The following is a 24,564-nucleotide window of genomic DNA, read 5'->3' as shown; positions in this document are numbered from 1 at the left end:
CCCAAGTGCGGAGGTTAATCTAGAACGGGGGGGGGGGGATGGTGGGGGAGGGGTGGTTATGCCCCCTCAGAGATGGGTCAGCTATCATCCACATGATCACACTCACACCTCGTCGCACCTCAGTAAAGAGGCCGAATTGATGGGTGGGTTCGGCAGGAGGTCCCGCCCCAACCAGGAACACTCTGCCTTTCAGCCCTTGAGGCTATTCAGCCCTTCCACTCTGCAATTCTGGGAGCACCGTCCAACTTATACTCAACACCATACACCTCTGGAGATGCCAGATACCAGGAAAGAAGTAGCACCATGTTTTAGTGATGCCTCTGCAGAGGTTTTTCTGAAGACACCCAGTATTGAAGGGGAGTTATTTTCCCTTGGGGTGGCAAGCGTGCGATTGATGAAGGCAGCTTGAACAAAGGTGGCTGTGGAGGTCGGTAGCTATGGGCAGCTCAGAGAACCGGATCCAGTGCCACTTAGTGTCATGGAGTCATGGAGATGTAGAGCACAGAAGCTGACCCAACTCGTCCATGCCGACCAGATATCCCAACCCAATCCAGTCCCATTTGCCAGCACTTGGCCCATATCATTCTCAACCTTCCTATTCGTGTACCTATCCAGATGCCTGTTAAATGCTGTAATTGTACCACTTGAGGACAAATACTTTGCTGTGCTTTGCCATGAGCGGCATGGTGGCTCAGTGATTAGCACTGCTGCCACACAGCACCACGGACCCAAGTTTGATTCCAGCCTTGGGCGACTGCCTGTGTGGAGTTTGCACATTCTCCCTGTGTCTGCGTGGGTTCCTCTGGGTGCTCCAGTTTCCTCCCACAGTCCAAAGCTGCGTAGGTCAGGTGAATTGGCCATGCTAAATTGCTCATAGTGTTAGGTACATTAGTCAGGGGGAAATGGGTCTGGGTGGGTTACTCTTCGCAGGGTCGGTGTGGACTTGTTGGGCCGAAGGGCCTGTTTCCACACTGTAGGGGATCTAATCTAATACCTACTCAATGCTTCCCGAATGAATGAATTAATGATTGTATTGTCACGTGTACTTTGCAGTGAGAAATACAATAATATACAGTGAAAATCATTCATTCCCCGCCATGATACGGCACCATTTTAATAGTTTTAAGAATAAGAGGAAAATTAAAAGACGTAGCTTCAACAGAAGTCCATCTAAGTTCGAGGTCCGAGCCAGATCAGAATGATCAATGCCTCACCATTGTCTACACTGGACTCAATAACATCAAAGTCGCTGATCCTCAGATGCCATCTTTTCACCATAGGGCCTGTCTCACTGGCATCGCTCCTGCCAGTGTAGCAGTCTTTTGTTCTGTGGTCCCATGCCGGCATGGCCTGATGGGTGAGAGTTAGCTTTTGGAAAGTGCTGCCAGGTAGGGAGTTAGATTAGATTAGATTACTTACAGTGTGGAAACAGGCCCTTCGGCCCAACAAGTCCACACCGCCCCGCCGAAGCGCAACCCACCCATACCCCTACATCTACCCCTTATCTAACACTACGGGCAATTTAGCATGGCCAATTCACCTGACCTGCACATCTTTGGACTATGAGAGGAAACCGGAGCACCCAGAGGAAACCCACGCAGACACAGGGAGAATGTGCAAACTCCACACAGTCAGTCGCCTGAGGCAGGAATTGAACCCAGGTCTCTGGCGCTGTTAGGCATCTCTTTAAAAGACTTCTTAAGCGCAATCAATGTCTGCCTCGTCATTGCTGCTAGCAACATGCTCCTGTGGCACCACACACTGGTGTCCATGCCTCTGAGCCAGGAGGCTCAGGTTCAAAACTCACCCACTCCACAGGTGTGTGTAAGAACATCTCTGAACAGGTCAGGTTGGAAAGAATCTACAATAACCAATATAGCGGCCATGACATGATAACAGCGCTGCCTCACACATCTGCCAGGCTTCACACTTAGCAATTGTATCACTCAGCACCTCACCAGCTTATTGGTTTTCATCACAACTTGGAGAATGTGCAAATCTGACAGCTTTTCACCAAAAGACTTGCAAGTAACAAGACACAACAACAAAAGATGGCTTCAGATTAAAAACACAATTGTCTCAGGCACGCACATTGCATAATGATTTATTTCTTTTAAACTTCTTTAGCTCTTTGATGTCACTCAGCCATCTTTTGATCACAACCCTATAACACCCAACTCGTTCTCATCACCTTCCTCCTGTAGATAATGTACAGGCACAGCTCTGGGAACTCCATTGTACTTGTGTGCCTTATGTAAATCTCTTAATGTATCCCTCCTTTTGTAGGAGAAGAACAGTCATAATGTGGGGTGACGTGGCCAAATGGGGATGATGTAAGTTTCATGACCCAATGCAAAGAGCAGGCTGCCAACTTGGGTAAAGAGCAAGGGAACATGGTAAAGGGGAGATTAGATATCTACAGCCAGCTGGAGAGACAGCTACTCCCAACTTGCAATGTCTTGATAAAACCTTGGGTAAAGGTCATGATTTGGAAGGGCAGGTGTTGGACTGGGATGTACAAAGTTAAAAATCACACAACACCAGGTTATAGTCCAACAGGTTTGATTGGAAGCACTAGCTTTCTGAACACTGCTCCTTCAATGTTCTGAAAGCTGTGCTTCCAATTAAACCTATTGGGCAATATTCTGGTATTGTGTGATTTTTAACTTGGGTAAATGTGGTGGCTCACTAACGAATCCTTAAGCTTTTCAATGCAGTTCGAGATCCCATTTCAAAGCTATAACCAAACAAGTGGCCCCATCTCCCTCATCCATTTCTCCAAGCCATTGCAACCACAATTCTATGGAGGAACTGTCAGAAGACTCGGAGGATGCACTGCCCAGGCCTTCATCCCCATTCCGCACCAAGACAGAGACTTCCACCTCAATGAATGATCCATCCAGAGTCAGCTCAGGGTCACAGTCTGGTGAGCAAGGCCCTACAGCTAAAGGAGGAAGGAAGGGCCAGGGTCTCTGACACTCAGAAGACAGTGGGAGAACAGGCCCCTGTGGGCTCCAGGTACTGAAGATCTAGGCTCAGCCGTTAGTGAACTGTTGGAGATGCAGACGAAAATCAGGGGAATTTTGAGTAGGGGTGACAGGCCATGTGCAAATCAGAGCCTAGGGCAGAGGTATTGGTCCATGTTCTGACTGGTGTGGCTCTGTGCACTTTACACTGTACTCCTTTATCCTAGTAGTTGAGTCCACATGACTTGAGTCCTGTTGGACTATAACCTGGTGTTGCTTGATTTTTACTTTTGTCCACCCCAGTCCAACACAGGCTCCACCACATCAAATTCTATCATGTGAGCAATGGCTGCAGCCACTGTGGTGGATAAGGACAATGGATGAGGACCAGAGGCAAGGATACATTCATTCGTAGGTGATAGACAGCTGAGGGAGCTTTTGACTTTTTCCTCAAAGTTTGAGGGAGGTATCACTGGGCACTGAGGGGATGAGGTTGGATAGTCATCCACCCAAGGAATGTCATCTCAGGACACTCCAGAGGTGCCCTGCTGCATCTTCTCTATGCTACCAGTGATCCAAGTCTTCCAGCTTATTGGACCAAGGAGGTAAAGTGCAGTAGACTGACAGCAGGCCAGAGACTTCAAAACCTCTGACCACCAGACAACACCTGCCAAATTCATCTGAAATGAGGCAATAAGGCAGTTAGCGATCTTCTGCAAGTTCAGCTTTGGCCATCAATGTGGCTTCAAGATGGAGGGAAGGAAAGGTTAAGGAATAGGAAAGATTGAGGGACTTGGAGCTGATTATGTTAGAGAGAAGGTTAAGAGGTGACCTAATAGAGTCATGCGGGATGATCAGAGGATTAGATAGGGTGGACAGCAAGAATTCTTTCCTCAGATGGTGATGGCTAGCACAAAAATACATAACTTTAAATTGGGGAGTGATAGATATAGGACAGATGTCAGAGGTAGGTTCTTTACTCAGAGAGAATGCCCTGCCTGCAACAATAGTAGACTTCCCAACTTTAAGGGCATTTAAATAGTTATTGGATAAACATATGGATGACATTGGAATGGTGTAGGTTAGATGGGCTTCAGATTGGTTTCACAGGCCAGTGCAACATCGAGGGCCGAAGGGCCTGTACTGCGCTGAAATGTTCTGTGTTCTATGAATATTGGAGTCACATAGTGCTCATAGTTGTCACCCTTCTTTAAAAGTTTCAACAACACAGATATGGCTCTCTATGTATCAGTCTATGGTCTTGTTTAATTTGTTCAGGTTGCCGGCTATTTATGGTTCCTGTGTAAGTGATCTTGAGGTAGGCTGATCACTCTATAAGTTCGCGAGACCCATCATGTGGAGCAGTATGAATAGGGAGCAGGGTCTGACTCACTACTATCCTATGAGAGGTACTTCACCTCTGGAAACCAGGAATCTAAGTTCAATGTTTGGTCTTTGGAAATTGGGATGTTTTAGCCCCTCTCGAACTTAGTGAGAGATTTGCAAATAGAGATTTGAATCATATAAACACAGTCTCCATTAATCTTGCATTACTGACTCTCTTATCCAAAAAAACACAGGTACAGAGAGAACAAGAAAATTTAAACTTGATGGTAGACAAAAGGCTCTTGATGTTTTAAAGGTATAAAGCTCAGGAGGGTAAGAACAGTATAATGGTTCTGATTTTCCACACATGTTAATTCACCTCAAATCTAGTCACAATCTGGTTGTCTCAGGCCTGCCTGCCTCATTTCATTACTGTCCTGACTTCCTCCTCAACGTCATCATTGGTGCTGGCTCCCTCAGCCTCTCTGTCAGACGCCACCCCCTTCGTCCCCTGAGGAGACAGGCGGTTGATCTATCTCATAGAAATGTAGAACACAGGAGCAGAAGTAGGCTATTCAGCCCATCAGTTGTGATGTATCATTCAACACGATCGTGGCTGACCCTCCATCTTGACACCACACTCCTGCGCTCTTTTTGGCGCGTTATGCTTCTATGCAGACTCGAATGGCCTCTTACCGCACTGTAGTGATTCTATGAATCAATGTAGCTATGATTTTGTGTGATCTAGTCAATTCCACAGTTTCACTACCATCCAAGTGAAGGAATCTGTACTCCCTTCAAGCCAAAATGGCCAACCCAAGCTCCTGAGACTGTAACCCTTTGCTCTGAACACCACCCCACCCCCAGCCCTCCAAAGCCAAGGAAGACTGAATCCAGGGAGAAGCAAATTACTGCAGATTCTGGAATCTGTACTGAAAACAAAAAATGCAAGTGATCACTGCTTTCTCTCCATGAATGCTGCCTGACCCTGTTTCGAGCATAAGCTCTTCAGGCATTCCTGATGAAGAGCTTATGCTCAAAACATCGACTCTCCTGCTCTCCTGACTGGCTGTGCTTTTCCAGCACCACACTTTTTAACACAATATTCTAAGTGTGGTCTCACCATGTACAGTTGCAGTAAGACTCCTACACTCAAAGCTTCTTACAATGAAGACCAAAATACCATTTGTCTTCCAAACTGCTTGTTGTACCTGCTTTCTTGCATTAACTGATGTACAAAGACACCCAGGTTCTGTTGTACATCAACATTTCCCAATCTATCTCCATTTAAATAATACTCTGCCATTCTGTTTTTCCTACTGGAGTCGTCAACTTCACATTTATCCACATTATACTGCACCTGCTAATTACTTATTCACTAAATCATCCTGAAACCTGCACACCCTCCTCACCACTCATGCTCTCATCTAGCTTTGCATCATCCACAAAGGTGTAAATATTACATTTGATCCATCAGTTAAATCAATGATAAATATTGTGAACAGTAGGTCCAAGCAGTGATCTCTGTGGTACCATACTTATCACCACTTTCTAGTTCAAAAATGACTGATTTAGTCCTACCTCCTGCATCCTGTCTGTAAACCAACTCATGCCAGTATGCTACCCCCACTCCACGTGATTCTGCACAACAGGTGGCTCAGTGGTTAGCACTGCTGCCTCATGGCTAGGGACCAAGGTTCAATTCCAGCCTTGAGCAACCATCTGTATGGAGTTTGCACATTCTCCCTGTGCCTGCATGGGTTTCCTCCCACAATCCAAAGATGTGCGGGTCAGGTGAATTGGCCATGCTAAATTGCCCACAATGTTCAAGGATGTGTAAGTTGGGCGCATTTGTCAGGGGGTAAAATGTAGGGGAATGGGTTGGGGTGGGTTACTCTTCAGAGGATTGGTGTGGACTTGTTGGGCTGAAGGGCCTGTTTCCACACAGTAGGAATTCTATGTCTATGACAATAATCTCCCAAGTGGGATTGGTTCTCCCTCATCTACTCTACTAAAAACTCCAATAGGTTTGGCAAACATGCCTTCCACTTCATACACCCACATTGGCCTTTGGCAATCCTGTTGGTATTTTCAAAGTTATCCTGTTATCACGTCCTTCCTCTTTTAAGTTCTCACCCTGCCGTGGAGCTAGGTTCGTAGACTGCTGCAGCTTCTGAGCCTTATGTCTCTGGTTCAGTTAATGTGGGCTATTCCTCCTCCTCAGCTGAAACCTTGTTAATGCTAATACAGCCGCTGAATAATGTCAGTCAGCATCTGACATGGAAGTACTGGTGTGTGAGGAAGTATAAGGAATGAGATATTTTGTTTCCTTTTTGAGATCTTGCTACCATCAAGCTACCACTTGGACCCTTATCAGGCGCTTGTGTGTTTGTGAAAGCCTGTCCTTTCTACCTAGTGAGGACCATCCTCTATATCCCATAGTCTGGTTTTCCTCTTCCTCAATGTGCCATGCGCAGGATCTTTGTAGCCTTGATCTTTACATTGCCTTCCATGCATGTCACCATTTAGTCAGTCTGACACCTGGTGCGTTTTACTGTTCCTGGTGATATGAACATAAGACTGCAAGGAGTAGAAGTAGACCATTCAGCCCATCAAATCTGCTCTGCTATTCAAGGTCATTGTGGTTGATAATCTGATAATCCTGAACTCCATTTAGAGTCGTAGAGTGCTACAGCACAGAGACAGGCTCTTTGGCCCAAACTGCTCCTTGCTTCCAAAAACGCCCACCCCATGTCCCTGCACTCGGCCTACACCCTTCTAAACCTTTCCTACAAATGTATTTGTTCAAAAGTCTTTTCAATATTGTTAATGTACCTGCCTCAACCACTTCCACTGGCAGAAAAACCAGGATGTTCCTCACTAGGTACAAAGGACTGGCTTTCACCAACACACAAGCACCTGATAAGAGTCAATATGGTAGCTTGATGGTAACCAGATCATAAATAGGAAACAAAACATCTTATTCCTCCCTCACACATCAGTACTTCCATGCCAGATATTGACTGACCTCGTCCAGCAGCTGTATTCCAAATGCATACCACCTTCTGTGTAAAACAGTTGCCCCTCTGGTTCCCATTTATTCTTTCCCCTCCAACCTTGAACTGACACCCTCTAGTCCTCTAGTTCCCAGCACTGGGAAAAAGGCTGAGCGCAACCACCTGCCCTTACACTTTCCTGCCTTTTCCCCATAACCTTAAATTCCCATAGCAATTATAAATTTGTCTCAGCCTTAAGTATGTATGACCACCCAGCCTCTACAATACAGATTAGGAGAAGTAAACTATTCAGTCCCTCAATCCTATTCTACCATTCTGTAAATTCATGGCTGAACTGATTGTATTCTGAATTCCACATGTCCATCTACCTTCATTCAATTCCCTTAGCCAAAGCCAATCTATCTCTCTCTGTGTCTAAAAATAAAATTAAATGACTTCAACTCCATTGCCTTCTGAGGCAGATTTCCAAAGCTGCACAACACAGAGAAGTCTATGTCCTATATAAACCAAGTAAACTCCACTATGTCCTAAAAGTGCAGCCCCAAATTTGAAAATAATGCTCCCTAGTTCGAGACGCAAGTGTAAATATGCTTTCCACATTCACCTTGTCAAGGCCAATGAGGGTCTTATATAGTTGAGTCAAGCATCTTTGACTCTTCTAAATTCCAATGGAATTAAGCCCATCCTTCCAATGTTTCCTCATAAGACAACCTGCTCATTCCACATACCAATCTCGTGAACTGCTTCCAGTGTGCTTACATCCCTCCTTTAGTAAGGTTCCATCTCTACAGTATTGGAATCTACAATTGGCCAAACTGGCAAAATGTTTCCTTCAGTTTGAGGTGAACGGTCCTTCTCAGCTTCACATGCAGTAACCTCTTCCTCACCATCAATCGAATCAAAATTTCCACTGGGTACTTACGTTACACTTAAGAACCCCCTAAAAGTGTAGCATGGTGGCTCAGTGGTTAGCACTGCTGCCGCACAGCACCACAGTGCCAGCTTCGATTCCAGCCTCTGGTGACCGCGTGGAGTTTGCACATTCTCCCTATGTCTATGTGGGTTTCCTCCAGGTGCTCCGATTCCTCCCACAGTCCAAAGATGTGCGGGCCAGGTGAATTGGCCATGTTAAATTGCTCGTAGTGTTACGTGCATTAGTCAGAGGGAAATGGATCTGGGTGGGTTACTCTTCGGAGGGTCGTTGTGGACTTGTTGGGCTGAAGGGCTTGTTTCCACACTTTAGGGAATCTAATCTAATCAAAAAGGTCTTCACTTAATTCAGAGAATCAGAGGCTTCTGAACAAATTAAGTAAAATAGTTACCCAGGAAAACTTACACAGTCTAACTCCTGAATAACTGTTAATAAGACTCCATGGGGATCCAAGATGGCAGCGACTCAGCAAGTCTGAGTCTATAGTGCTCCTCCCAAGACCTGGGCAAAGTGGGTCACCCATCTCCACCACACTCACCAAATCATTTAAAATAGCTTTTACTTAATGTAATTAGTTGTTTAGTTTTGAATTTAAACAATTTAATCTCCAGTAAAAATGACTAAAGGGAAGGGAACCCGCAGCTCTTGGAAAGCAGGAACCCCTCCCCCACCCTCTCCAGCTGCAGCAGAGGTGTCCGCAGCCGCCCCGGGGGACTTACCTACGGTGGTGAGCCTCGTGGAAATCATCTCCAAACTGGATGTGAAGATCGATGCTTTTATTGAAGAATCCCGAAGTCGATGGGACTCACTCTCGGCCGCGCTGCAAAAGCACGACCGAGACATTCAAGGAAATCGAGCGCTGAGTCAGAGGGGCAGAGCTAAAGGCCGTGACCTCCGAAACTACAGCACAATCAGCCGTGGATTGGGTCCGGACTCTCGAAAAGCGAGTCCAGACCTTAGAGAACCACACTGACGACCTCGAGAATCAAGGTTGTCGAGAAAATATTCGTTTGCTGGGCCTTCCCGAACGGGAAGAGGAAGGCCAGCTTACAAAGTTTCTTGAACAGTGGCTGCCTCAGCTTTTAAATCTGGAGGCTGGATCAGGCCAGGCAAGGGTAGAATGGGCCTACTGGGTTGCAATACACGGGCCCGGCTCGAACCAGCGCCCCGCCCGGTCCTGTTCCGGCTGCAGAGCTATAAGGAGAGGCAGATACTCCTAGAAGCCTCTAGAAATCTTGGAAAAGATCTCCAAGCCATGATCTATAAAGGATCCAAGATCATGTTATTCCAGGACTTTTCCCCAGCTCTGGTCCAAAAGAGGAAGGCGTTCGATGAGGCGAGGAAGTGTTTAAGGGTCTTAAATATTCAGTACTCTTTGCGCTACCCAGCGACGCTGTGCTTTAACCATGAAGGATCCGTGTATAACTTCGGATTGCCGGAAAAGGCCAAGGAATCTTTGGACTCTCTTAGATAAATTGCAAGAGATAATTGATGTTGGTTTGCTTTCCCCCAACTCTGGTTTACATCCCCCCCTCCCCTTTCTTTTATATATTCATCCCCCATTTTTTACCTTACTGTTTAATATTATCTTGGGGGGGTGGGGAGAGGGATTCATTTATTTGTTCTCTACTTAACGATTTTCTCCCCCCCTTTTTTATTATTCAATATATATATATATAAAATATATATATACATATATAATAGGTCGGGGGGGGTCTAGTTAATTTTGGTGGGGGGAGGTGGTTACCTTATTCTATTTTACCTCTGTCTCTAGGAGCGGGGTTGTTTTCCCTTGTTATTTTGTATTATTATATTTAATTATTACTTGTTGAGGTTGTAATTTTATAGTTATATATGTTTATACATGGTATTAACATTACCAAATATATCCAGGTGTTGGTGTGGGTGGGGGGGTGGGGGTAGGGTGCTCACTGTTAACTCTAGCTCTGTAGTATATTTGAATTTTCCTCATCCTATTGAGGAGCGCCTGGTTCAAGGGTGGGGCACTAGTTGGGAGAGGATACGATGGACTTTTGGAAAGGAAGTGATACCCCCAGGAACAAAGGAGAAAATCTCCATTTAAATACGTTTTATACTTATTTTATTTAGAAATAGTTTTTTATTATACTGTTGTGAGTGTATTAGAGAGCCTTTATTTTTGTGAATTTTATATGCTCTATGCTCAGGATGTTCTGGATAGGGTTTCCCCTCCCGAGGGGTCTTGGATTTGCCCGGACGATTATGGTTGATCAGTCGGTTAAGTGGTGCACCTGGAATGTCAAGGGGAGTAATTCACCAGTCAAAAGGAAGAAAATATTATCAAACCTCAAGAAAGAAAGGGTTGATGTAGCTCTCCTACAGGAGACACACTTATTGGATAAAGAACACTTGAAATTACGACAGGGTGGATTTGATCAGGCCTTTTTTTCTTCTTTTAGCTCAAAAAGCAGGGGCGTTATTATTCTTATTCGGAAGAATTTCCCTTTCAAAATTCTAAATCAGATAAAAGACTAATCTAGACCATATATTCTGATTAAAGCCCTTATAAATGGAGAGGAATATGGGATTTCAAATTTGTATTGCCCCCTGGCACATCTTTTTAAATTTATAACGGAAGCCTTCTCAAAATTGATGGCTCTTGGTGGTCGTCATACAATAATAGGGGGAGACTTTAATTGTACTATGGATCCGGAAATAGATAGGATTCCCAAGAGTACTGCAGGAGTATCTCCCAGATCTAGACAATTGGTGGATCTGAACAAAGAATTAGGATTAGTAGATGTATGGAGATGTCTTCATTCACAGGGCAGAGATTTTTCTTTTTACTCCAATCCACATGAATGCCATACCAGAATCGATATGTTTTTTGCCCCCTCGATTTTTTAAAATTCCATATCATCCTGTAAAAAAGGCAGTATAGCAATTTCCGACCACGCTGCTGTATATATGGAAATCAAGGCGAGGAACAATGAGACATCCCCCCAGCATTGGCGTATGGACCCCTTCCTGATGAAAGATAGTAAATTTGTAAGGTGCTTCTCTCAAGAATTTAAAACTTTTTTAGAAATTAATTTAGGTACAGCTAGCAACCCATCAATGATGTGGGAGACCCATCAAAGCTTACGCACGAGATTTGATCATCTCATACTCAGCGACCCAGAAAAAATTAAAGGGAGAACAACAGCGTCTGCTCGAAGCTCGCTTAAAAGCGGCTGAAACAGCATACGCTGACAGACCTTCTATTATCAAATTGCAAAGGATTACGGCCCTTAGGACAGCTCTAAACACCATGCTTACCCAAACGGCCAAGAGGGAAATATTATTTGCAAAACAAAGATTATATGAATTTGGCGATAAACCTGGTAGACACTTAGCATTTCTTGCAAAGAAACAGAAGGCCCCTCAAACTATCACGTCTATCAAGGAAAGTACAGGTATTTTGACTCATGATCATAAAAGGATTAACGCAATCTTTAGAAAACTTTATTCTGATTTATATAAATCACAGGATTGTGAAGACAGGACTAGGAGGATGCAATCATTTTTTAAAAATTTGACCTTTCCGGACCTAACTCCGGAACAGGTATCGGTCCTGAATGTTCCCCTAACAATCCAAGAAATACTTAACACAATCAGGCAACTTCAGAGCAGTAAGGCACCTGGCCCAGATGGATTTCAAGATGAATTCTATAAAGAATTTACAGGAATATTGGCTGGTCCACTTATGGACATGTATAACTACTTATACAGTCAGGGCTGTCTCCCGCCTTCACTGAAAGAGGCGAATATCTCTCTTATCCTTAAAAAAGGAAAGGACCCAGAAGATTGCGCATCATACAAACCAATATCCTTGCTAAATGTAGATTTTAAAGTCCTCTCTAAAACGTTAACATTGAGGCTAGAAAGGGTATTGCCATACATCATGAAGGAGGATCAGACGGGGTTTATTAAGGGCCGTAGATCATCCAATAATGTTTGAATGTGATTCAAGCCTGCCATCAGGGAAAGATACCAGGAGTAGTAGTCTCATTAGCTGTGGAAAAGGCATTCGACAAGGTTGAATGGTCATATTTGTTTTACACATTGGAAAGGTTTGGCATTACAAAGATGTTTACCAAATGGGTCTCAAAATTGTATAGTGATCCCAAAGCAGTTGTGATCACCAATGGATTAGGCTCGGATAGCTTCAGTGTGGGTAGGGGCTGCCGTCAGGGATGTCCTCTCTCACCATTGCTATTTACGCGAATAATTGAGCCACTAGCAGAAACTATTCGGGCTGACTCTAATATAACGGTCCCAAGGATTGGTACAGGTAAACATAAAATTACCCTTTATGCACATGATGTTCTTCTATTCCTCAGTAATCCCCTGATGTCCATGCCTCACTTAATCCACGTTATTAATACATTTAGTGCATTCTCAAGCTATAAAATTAATTTCTCAAAATCGGAGGCTATGCCAATGAGTGGTCTTGCTAGTATATCCCACTTATCGGACGGATCCCACTTTCCCTTTTGGTGGTCCCTGGAGAGTTTTTTCTATTTAGGCATTTTTATTACCCCAGTATTTGGTCAGTTATACAAGGCTAACTTTGTGCATTTACTGGAGGGGGTAAGGCAGGACCTCCAGTGATGGGGAGACCTTCCAATGTAGAATAGCACTAATTAAAATGAATGTCCTGCCCCATCTCCTATACCCTATGAGAGTGCTCCCGGTGATGCTGCCGAGGCTGGCACTACGTAAATTATATGGCTGGTTGGGTTTCTTTATCTGGAATCATAGATGACCCCTCATTAAGCTGAAGAAGCTACAGCTTCCACAGGCAAGGGGAGGATTGGACTTCCCAGATTTTAGGAAATATCAGTTAAGTCCCCTATTAGGTTACATAGTTGATTGGGTCTTGTCTGACCTGCAATCAATCTGGCTGGACATCGAGGCTTCTCAAGTAAAATGCCCACTTATTAACCTTTTATTTTCAGACAAGAGGAAAATCATTACGGTTCACTGTAAAAACCCTATAATAGTAAACACAATTAAAGCTTGGAATATAATGCGGCAAAATGAGGGCAACTCACATAAAACATCCCCCTATGCTCCGATAGTGGGAGCATGGGGATTTCAACCGGGGTTTATAGATGCCACTTTCAAACTCTGGAGATCCAGGGGTATCTCTTGTTTAGGGGATCTATTGAAAGAAGGGGTCCTGATGTTTTTTGAACAGCTGCGTCAGAAATTTGGATTACCTAATGGAGACTTTCGATACTTCCAAATTTGAGATTACATACAGAAGAAGACTACGTTACTAGATAGTCTTTATAAATCAGATAGAGAATTTGGAGTGCTACGGCCAATGGGGGTATCTTCCGTCAGTACTGTTTATCATTTACTACATGATGAAGTATCAGGAGATATGGACAATCTGCTTAAAACATGGGATCAGGATTTGGGACTAGAAATCTCTTTAGAAACGTGGAATGACATTTGGGAAAATGCCAGAAGAATCACCATCTGTAACAGAACTCAGGCTATCCAGGTGAAGATACTTCATAGGGCCCATATAGCACCGGATCGATTGGCAAAATTTAAGGCAAGAGCATCTCCAATGTGTCCCAAATGTAAAATAGAGGTGGGCACTCTTGTACATTGCCTATGGAACTGTCATAAGATCTGTAGATATTGGACTAAAGTAGCAAGTGCTCTGACAGAAATCTTAGGAACGGAAATTAAAGTGGACTCTGTATCTCTCTTTTTGGGCTTTTCGAACTTACCCTCCCGGGATATGCACGGGAAGAGATTATTTTCTATTCTCTCTTTCTGTGCAAGGAAAAATATTTTGGTAAACTGGGTGGCTGAGGGCCCCCCTGGACTTTCAAATTGGCACAGATTAATTATGGAATGTATTCCCCTTGACTTCCTTACAAATATGGTGCACCAAAAGACCGAATTATTCCATAAAATATGGCAGCCCTTCTTGAATTATATAAATACAGATATTTCAGCCATCCTAACTAGGGCTTTTATTTAATTGAGATTGCAAACCTGGCTGGTCCGGGGCCCCTTAGGAGAGGAATCCCGCACGAATACGGGTTTTGTTACATTTGATGTTAACACATTCCGAGCATGTATCTCACTATCCAATTTCTGTATTATCCGTTGTTTTTTTTTCTTCTTTCTCTTATTTGAATAATGTAAGAGACTTAATTAGACACTCTGGTTAGTTGTAGGTTAGATTAGTAGTTAGTTGAGTTTTGTTTTTATTCTCTCGGTATTTTTCTTTTGTTAAATTTTGGTTATTATTTATTTAAGATTTAATTGTATATCAATGTATATATTTGGGATTTTTAAAATTTTTTTAAACTTGTAAAAATGTTAAATTTTCAATAAAAATATCTATACTTACATCACCTATATCTTCCCTCGATCACATATTACCCCTAGATTCTAACCTGACAGCCAACCCATCCCTCTTGTTCCTTGTTTGAATGTTCAGTTGGTGCCAAGAGCATGGAGTCCAATCCCTATTCCACCTCAGGTGAATTGGTCACCAGCCTCATTGCCCTCCCCAATGCAAAAGTTTGGAATGAAGGATAAACCCTGCCCTCTGGCAGAGGACTAAAGAGGACAAAGGTTTAACAGCAAAAGGTGAAAGGCACTGATAATCCCTCCATCATGCATACTATCCAACAATATTACCAAGATTAGACTCTTACCCATTTATATAGATGAGCCAGAGAAAGCATTCTATCTGGGTGCTTCACGGCTTGGTACAGCAGCTGCTCTTCCCAGGAACGTAAGAAACTACAGAGAGTTGTGAACACAGCCCAGTCCATCACACAGGCCAACGTTCCATCTGTTGACTCCATCTGCACTTCTCACTGCCTTGGGAAGGCAACTAACGTCACCAAAAACTTCTCCCACTCCGGTTGTAATCTTTTCCAACGTGCTCCGTTGGGCAGAAGATACAAAAGCTTAAACACACCTACCTACAGGTTCAAGAACAGCTTCTTCCCCACTGTTATTAGACCTCTGAATGGACCTCTCAAATTTTAAATTTAATGTTGATCTTGCTCTTTGTGCAACAGCCGTAACTTGGTATTCTCACTCTGTTCGATTACCCAAATGCACTTTGTACGGTATGATCTGCCTGTACTGTGTGCAAAACAAAACTTTTCACTGTACCTAGGTACATGTGACAATGATAAATCAAATCAAATCAAAAATATGGCATGGAGTTATAAGAGACTAAGCTGACATGGGAACTATTGAGCCGTTTTAGGTTAGCGATTGAGAAGACATAGAGTGTAGATATGGGAGATGGATAGATTATGTTGCTTAATCATTCCAGATATTATCTATGGACGTATAGCATCCATTGCCATCTTGGAGATTAATTAAAGGAAAGCTTGGAGAAAGTGCAGCTATAACAGTGAGACAAAGGATTCAGTTGAAATATTGAGGGAATGAAAGATGAAGCGATAAACTAACTTCAATTGAAGAGCAGCTTATTTATTTTAATTTCAGAGTGAGTTTGATAATTCCTCATTATGGGAGCAGTGGAGTCCGCTAATAGAAAACAAAACAAAAATTGCAAAGAGAGATTTATCATCACACCTTCATGGCAGAACAGGCAACATTTTAATTGGTGAATTAAATCTGAGAGTGACTGGCCTCAGCGAGCTTAAAACAATCATTTGCATTTACCGTACACACCCATGAAATTGCAACCTCTCGTGTAAAACTCAGCCTCATGATTTCTGAGACAAGCCAGACTTAATTTTTCATGTACCTCCTGTAAAAGACAACACTCGCTTTTCAGGAATCAAAGGCCAAAGATTTTCAAACAATGTTTCTTCCTGGAGTTAAAGATTTGATTTCATTGCAAATGCATAAAGTTCCCAATACTATAGGAGTCATCAACTTTAATGTGGATGAAATGTATCTAATTTATAATGTCATAAAATAATTAAGTGTTTCTTAAGTAATATAAATCTTCTGATGTTTTTGTTGCAAGAATCTTTTCTGTTGGATTTCACTTCGGCCCAATTCAAGTCCATATGCCAACCCTTCACATAATTATTTGTGTAAAAGTCCGTTCCATTAAACTTGACCTCAAAGAAAGGTTTGATTTTGATACATGAGTATCGCAACCACAGTATGAACAAAGAGGCAGGAAGGGAGGGAACAAGCAGAGGGGGACGTGGGAAGCACTGTTGCACTGAGGGAAGACAAAGGTTTATCTTTCCTCTAAGTCCTACCGTTAAATTTGTGAAGATGTAAACACTATTGTTAGACTCTGTTTCTTGGCCACAGCCTATCAGATTGAACCGCTGGCTGGCGAGTAAGGAGGCTGATGACACCAGGTTATTCCCAACATCTTTGTTCCTTCCCCTGACATCTTCCTGTGCAAATTCAGGAGATGCAAAACCTGCCCTTTTTGCTGCCTCCATTTCTACCATGCAGGGACTGAAGCTTTCCATGTGGGTGAAACCATGATTTGATTGTACTTATTTCAGTTCAGTGGATTGTGTTCTCACCTCACAATGCAAGCTTTTCAATAACAGGGAGACTAAGTGCAGTCCACATCATTTCCTCACAGTCTGTATGTGTGTGTTCCCAAAATTCCATTTACTCGCCATTCCAATTCACCACTCCCCTCCTACGCTGATCTTTCTGCCCTCTGTCCCCTACACTGTTACAATTATGTCCAATGGAAGCACTAGGAACAGCACACAATCTTTCAAGTAGGCATTTTACAGCCTTCCTTACTCACACTGTGCTACAAGATTTCAGATTTCAACCACTGTTCCCATTTTTCAGAGATCCAAGGGTTAGTAATGAGTCTGCTATTGCAATTTGTAACTCCTATTGCCACTCTCTCTTATTGTACATCATCATATTGTTGTTCACTGCATACCTCTGTCATTCTTTGCCATCGTAATGCTTGCTTTTGATCTTTCCTTGATAACCTGAAATATTTATCATGGGGTAGTTTTATTTTTGTTAAGGACAATCTGAGAGGACATCCAGAGACACAAGTTGAAGGAGGAAAATTCCAAACTCAGACCCGAGAGAGTTGAATGCATGGCTGGAGTGATGGGACAAAGTTAAACAAGGACACAGAAGAAGCCATAACTGGGTCAATGCTGAGTCTCCAGAATCTTGCAGAGCTGAAGGAGATTATAAAGATAAAGAGAAGCAAGGCCACAGAGAGATTTAAACCAAAGGATGGGAAATTTAATTTGGTAGTGTTGGTGGGTTGGGAGAAAGTGAGGACTGCAGATGCTGGAGACCAGAGTTCAAAAGTGTGGTGCTGGAAAAACACAGCAGGCCAGGCAGCATCCGAGGAGCAGGGGAATCGATGTTTTGGGCTTATACCGGAAACGTCGATTCTCCTGCTCCTCGGTTGCTGCCTGGCCTGCTGTTTTTTTGGTGGGTCGGGAGCCAACAAAGATCAGCTGATGGGGCAACAAGACCTTTGTAAGAAGTTTTAAGGCAACACTTCAGACTTTTGGTCAAGCTAAGGTTTGTGGAAAGTGTTGGATGGGAAATTGGCCAGGGCAGCCTTGGAATAGTGCAGTCTAGACACCACAAAAAACATATTTGAGGGTTTCAGGAGAAGACCTGTGGCTGGGCCTGAGACAAGCAAGTGCACAAAATTGGAAGTAGAGTCTTTTTGGTGATGGAGATGATTTCAGGAAGCTTGGCTGAAGGTCACTCTGGTTCAAGCTCACACGGTGACCATGGAGAATGATGGAAACAGAGAGTGCAACAGTCAGGGGGTCAAAGGCAACAGTTTTTATTATTGAAAGAATGAATGGGCACAACTTGTGAAAGAACTCATAGGGTCATAAAATTACATAGCACGGAAACAGACTCTTCAGTCCAACTTATCTGCGCTGACCAGATATCCTATACTAATCTAATCCCATTTTCCAGCACTTGGCACATATCCCGCTAAACTCTTCCTAGTCATGTACTCATCCCAATGTCTTTTAAATATTGTCATTGTACTGTACCCACTTTCGCCACGTCCCCCAGCAGCTCATTTCATGCATACACTACCCTCTGCATGAAAAAAATCACCCCTCAGGTCCTTTTAAATCTTTCCCCTCTCACCTTAAACCTCTTGCCTCTAGTTTCTCCTAATCTGAGAAAAAGACTTTGGCTATTCACCCTATCCATGCCCCACATGATTTTATAAACCTCAATAAGGTTCAGTGTCAGGGGAAAAAAGAACCCAACCTATTCAGCCTCTCCCTGTAGCTCAAACCCTCCAAACCCAGCAACATCCTTGTAAATCTTCCAATGACTCTCAAAAATATTCCAAATGACCTTGGGGCTTGGTTGAACAGTTAAGTCTCCTCTATTTGTAATCCTTCAACAGTACCGACCGCAGTGCAGACCAATAGCAGGACCTTTCAGTCCAATAGAACATCATCAAAATGTGTTCCCAAAAAATGACTTTGTATTCTTTCAAGAGGTTATATCTTCAGACTTATCTGCTGACAACAATCTCACTAGATGAAAATAAAAAGGGTCGCAGATAAGACCTAATTTTCTAAAACTACTTGGCTCAGTTTCACTTAGCCTCCCAAAAATATGGAGTCAAGTTCTACTCCTGGACCTGAACAGATCATTCCAGCTGTTATCCAATTGGACAACTAAGAGCCATTAGGTAAGACAATAAACTGGTAGTTTATCTGCCTATTCTGATGGAGATTAATGATCCATCACACAGACAGTTCTCAACCAATGCCTAAGCACAGCCTAACTGCTCGGTGATTTTGTAGGCTTCTACTGTTTGAACCCAGCCAATATTGTCCACATGACAGTAGTCCCTGCATTTCACATTAATTCATTTCAGATATCTCTGCAAAATACAATAGAGCACTACAGTATTTTAAAATTAATAGGTAATTTTAATAATACATTAATCGATTTTAATATTATGGGCAAATAAGAAAAGAAGAAAGCTCCACGTTGTTTGATTAAGAGGATTACCTTGACCCTTTTCATCTCCTGTCTTGGTAGAAATTACTCTATTAACTAGAGAGTGCAGAAAATCATTTTCTGCCATAAACCTGCAACAAATCATATAATTAAAATTAGTGAAATGCAAATGAAGCAGCTTACAACTGTCAAAGTAATTCTTTCATCGGAGGGTTTAAACGTGAAGATGTTTCTGAACATCATGATATCTATCAGTAATTGTAAACAGTATCAATACGAATCAAATGGAAAATGGTTAAAACACAGCAAAGTATAACTGCTAGAATTATTCATATCGAGGGTATTTGAGAGCATTCGGCCTAAATTGTTGCGGTTTGTTTGTGCTGGGTTTTGGATTGCCAAATTAAGTTGGACCATATTCCAGAAGAAAACCAAAAGAGCACCGGATGCTTCATATTCCAGAAGAGGTTGTCATATGACCTCTCACCTCCAATTGCCCTGTCCATTCTTGAGAATCAACCACATGCCCCAACCATCTCAGCAATAATGGTGGCCACACTACCCACAATCCTCTGCACTGATGGATATGCGCTATATTTTGACGCATTTTAACCAGAGGTCAAGTTGAAGCTCTTCTGCTTCTTGACAGTACAGCCCAAGCAAATCAGAAGAATAAAATGTCTGAATGATGCTTCTCCCAAATCATATAAGAAATTAGTCTTAATTCTGGGAGACTGGGATAATTTGTGAGTATTAGCAGTCTTACTGGGGACCTACAATGCTGGTAGAGTGCTTTGCATATTTGATGTAGTCCTGTTTCTTTATTCTAGGTCGTGATTTTCACTGAAGCTTGTAAGTGGCTTCCATTTCTGATTCATACCTCTAATTGTCTCAGTACAGGTTCATCTAGTTATATAAAAAAAGACTGAATAGGCTGGGGCATCTTTCACTGGAGCGTAGGAGGTTGAGGGGTGACCTTATAGATGTTTATAAAATCATGAGGGATGTAGGTGAACTGAATAGCAATGGTCCTTTCCCTAAGGTGGGGGAGTTCAAAACTAGGGGGTATACTCTTAAAGCAATATATTGAAATGCAAATCTACGAGGTATTTATCCAATTATTCCAAATGGAATTATCTAGTTCCTACTATGACGCCCCTTCTCCAATCAGTACTCTTTAAAAGACCCTTAAAAGACCCTTTGGTCCAACTAGTCCTTGCTGACCATAATCCCAAACTAAACTAGTCCCACCTGCCTGTGTTTGGCCCCATATCCCTCCAAATCTTTCCTATTCATGTACTTATCCAAATGCTTTTTAAATGTTATAACTGTTCCCACATCCACCATGTCCTCTGGCAGTCCATTGCCCACATTCACCACTCTCAGTGTAGAAAATCTGCCCCTCATGTCTCTTTTAAATCTTTCTAGTAGATTTGCATTTCAATATATTGCTTACTCCTTAATAAAATTATGAGTGGCACGGTGGTTCAGTGGTTAACACTGCTGCCTCACAGCGCTGGCACCCAGATTTGATTCCACCCTTGGGCAGCTGCATGTGTGGAGTTTGCACGTTCTCCCTGTGTTTGCATGGATTTCTTCCCACAGTTCAAAGATGTGTAGGTTAGGCAGATTGACCACATAGTGTGCTGGGATATGCAGGTTAGGTGGATTAGCCATGGGAAATGCAGTGTTATAGAGATGGTGGGGGTGGTGGTCAGTCTGTGTGGGATGCTTTTTGGAGGGTTGGTGTGGACTTGATGGGCCAAATGGCCTGCTTCCACACTATAGTGATTCTATGATAATGATCAGTTAAAATTGAATTAGGTTCAATTGTTTTTTACACTTTCCAGCATGAGGTTTCTGTGGCACAGAAGAAACCACACTCCCCGTTGTCCCCGTTGTCTCCATCTTGATCCAGATTGAACTCAGACCAGTTCGCACAGTACAGATCAAACCTGGGGTTGTCCTCAGATCATGACTTAGAATTCAATTAGTCAGTCCACCTACTTTCTGGGCCATCTCGACAACATTGCAAATGCATCCTTTTTATAAATGTCATCATTGTTGACAGTATTTCCAACTCTGAATCAGAAGGCTGACTTTCCAAGTTCACTGTGGGATTTAAAGAACTTATTTAATGCTGACACTTCACTGTGGTGCGGAGGGAGCATTTGGAGATATTAATTTAAATAGGTGTGGGAGATCTCAGCATTACAGGAATAAAGAATTTTCTCAGGCATCTGAAAGCATTGTTCCCTTAAAGAGTGCCACAAAAGCCCAATGAACAGCTCCTTCTGTATCATTTCCGTTCATGGGGAGTTGCTGTGTTGTATTTAGCTGCTCCATTTACCAATTTAACTAAGGGATTGAATCTTCCAATTTCTTGGCTCAGTCCAAGTTGCACTGAGATATTTGGAGGCTGAGTTATCACAAGTCCATCTCATTAACTACCTGTCTTGCTCCTTTGGCATCTGATTGCTGACTCATTTTATCATACATAGCAGCTATCCATGAAATGCCAGCACAGATGGTACCCACACCATCTGTAAAAGACCTAGATCTGTGCACCGAGACGACCACGGGCACTCTGAAGCCAGCCTGCTCAGTCACAAACAGAATCAGAACGCGTTGGAGAAGGGGAAGGTGTCAGCACAGTTCTCCTGGTCGAGGGGGCAAGGAGAGGCATCAATATCCAAAACTGTCACCTGGGTCAGTGCCATCTCCAGAGAACAGCCAGCAGTGTCATATGATGGTATTTGCTTAAGTACCTTCTCCACTCCTTCAGAGGAAGTGCTGCATTCTTCTCTTTACCATTCCTACTGTTCATGTACCACCTTCCCTGACTTATACTCACTGTATTCTGGATTAGTGGTGCTGGAAGAGCATAGCAGTTCAGGCAGCATCCAAGGAGTTTCGAAATCGACGTTTCGGGCAAAAGCCCTTCATCAGGAATAAAGGCAGTGAGCCGTACCCCAACATCCCACCTTACTAGCTCCACCTATCACTGCAAATGCTGTGTCCACAGTCCCTCAGAATACCTTCACCACCTTTCTTCCATATACACCAGTTGTAACAGCTATGTGAACCACTGTCAGCTCACTTGCTCCTTCCATTTCTGTCACTAGATAGGAAGGAAGCCCATAACAGGTATAACAGGTATAAAGTGTGTGTGTGTGTGTGTTTGAGGTGGGGGTGTGGGCGGCACTAACATCTGGTTCCACATTCCCAATGAGGAGAGAAACCAGTCCTCTCATAACCCCTTCCTGTAGGGATGCAGAAACATCCATGTCTATCAAACGAGTGTGGACCAGTCCACTACTTCCCCATGAACCATGTGCTCCAACCCATTCCACATATAGCCATTGGCCATGGTGCCTTCCCTTCCTGTGTCAGCAGGTCCTGCTCACTCCCCTCACAACGGTGTAACACCCAGCTCCCACAGAAACCACCTCCCTGGGAAGGCCTTGGAGGAAGCATCACTTAGGCTGCTGCCTGCACACTCCACCAGCTCAGATACTGACACCTTGTCAGGGAGGGTAGCATTAGACAGTGTGGGAATCCGGTGCACGCCTCACTGTGACAGCACCACGGCTCGCTGAGGAAGATGTGACCCAGGCCGCTGGCGTTCAGATGGCTGGCAGAGACCAGACACCTGCTCAGGCCAGGACAGGAGAGGACTTTGTGGAGTCAGAAATCAGGGAGGGACAAGAGCAGCAACCCTGTCCCTAACCCAAACTCTTAATGCCTGGCTCCCTCAGTACGTAAAGATATAATTATCCAGCACTGTCTGTGCCAGGGAGATGTAACATACAGAGAAGGCCAATGCAGTAGCATGACCTGGAAGTGAGCAGCCTGTTTTAGATTTAATTACTTTGGCCCAATAAGTCCACACCGACCCTACGAAGAGCAACCCACCCAGACCCATTGCCCTACATTTACCCCTTCACCTGACACTACGAGCAATTTAGCATGGCCAATTCACCTAACCTGTACATCTTTGGACTGTGGGAGGAAACTGGAGCACCCGGAGGAAACCCAGACATGGAGAGAATGTGCAAACTCCACACAGACAGTTGCCCGAGGCGGGAATTGAACCCAGGTCTCTGGTGCTGTGAGGCAGCAGTGGTGTATGGATATGTGACTGATATTCTTCCCCAACAAAAGCCTGAGATTAGTGATTGCTCTAGCCCCTCCCTCACAAGTTGAGACACTTACCCTGCCCACTCTGAGTCTGCTCACAATCAGTTTGTTCCTCATTCCCCACTTTCCCGGCACAACAGAAATCAACTGTTAGTGCTCCTCTTCCAGCACCTTCCTGTCTCAGTCTGAACACACCAGTGAGATCCAGAAAAACCACATCCCCTTCCCAATAACCCATCTGCTCAACCCCGTAGGCTTAACACATCCCCATGTCCCCAGCTGACCTGTCTACACATGGATAAAAACCAAAAGAACTGCAGATGCTGGAAATCAGAAACAAAAGCTGAAATTGCTGGAAAAGCTCAGCAGGTCTGCAGAGAAATCAGAGTTCATGTTTCAGGTCCAATGGCCCTTCCTCAGAACTGAATAACTTACTGTTTCCTGATTATGTGTAATTAACAGTATGTCAGTCTAAAGGAGGTTCAAAACCATTTACAGAGAGCTGATTGGTGTTAACAAAGTTTCTAGAGAAATTTGGTTTTCGGTTGGTCACTTTGACATTCAGCTCATAATCTCATCAGCACAGAATGACCACATCCCATCTTGATGATCTCAAATGAAATCTTGACAGCATTGGAATTAAGGGGCCAAAGAGAACAAGAGTTGTATTGATAACAAATATCAGCCAAGATGGATCTTCATGTTTGACCTCTTGCTTAAAGGAACATCATTATCTAAAACAATTGATGTCATCATGCTTACCCTGCCCAAACTGACAAACTGTGCTTTTTGACTTACGGGTGGAAAGGAATAAAATGTTGTTTCTCTTCATCACTTTCTGTTTTGCACTTCACGATATCGGTGATGTCCATCACTAGAAACAGAGAGGGAGAGAGACAAACACACAGAAACAGGAAATGTTAATTTAAGAAAAAATAGCCCCAGTACAGCAGAGGGTAAGCATTTTTCACGGTCTGTAATGGTTAGGTTGTGGAATTAAATACAGTACCAAATAGGTTGTGAAAAGCCGCAGAATTGTTCTAGCCACCCGACTGACTCATTGCTATCCTTTGGGAAAAAAAGCTGCGTCTCCTATCAGATCTGTACTACACATGTCTCCAGTCCAACAACAGAAAACAGATTCCACCATCCTTTCAGCACAACTGCAGAGAGATAATAATTGCTGCCCTGACAATATCATCCAAATCAACCAAACATTTTCAAAGTCCAATAT

General features: G+C 43.4%; 1 protein-coding gene across 1 annotated transcript in view; it reads right to left on the bottom strand.

Moving 5' to 3' along the window:
- LOC140492226 (dedicator of cytokinesis protein 2-like) overlaps positions 1-24,564 on the bottom strand; it is a 731,998-nt gene that overhangs the window by 566,653 nt on the left and 140,781 nt on the right. The window contains exons 11-12 of the mRNA XM_072591134.1: positions 24,129-24,204; positions 19,242-19,321 (exon numbers count right to left, since the gene is read on the bottom strand). Coding sequence (XP_072447235.1) covers positions 19,242-19,321; positions 24,129-24,204 — 156 coding nt within the window. The remainder of the gene's footprint in view (positions 1-19,241; positions 19,322-24,128; positions 24,205-24,564) is intronic.

This window comes from Chiloscyllium punctatum, chromosome 20 (genome assembly GCF_047496795.1).
Source record: "Chiloscyllium punctatum isolate Juve2018m chromosome 20, sChiPun1.3, whole genome shotgun sequence".
Lineage (NCBI taxonomy): Eukaryota > Metazoa > Chordata > Chondrichthyes > Orectolobiformes > Hemiscylliidae > Chiloscyllium > Chiloscyllium punctatum.
The sequence above is the reverse complement of the archived record's forward strand: the minus strand, read 5'-3'. Positions and strand labels throughout refer to the sequence as shown.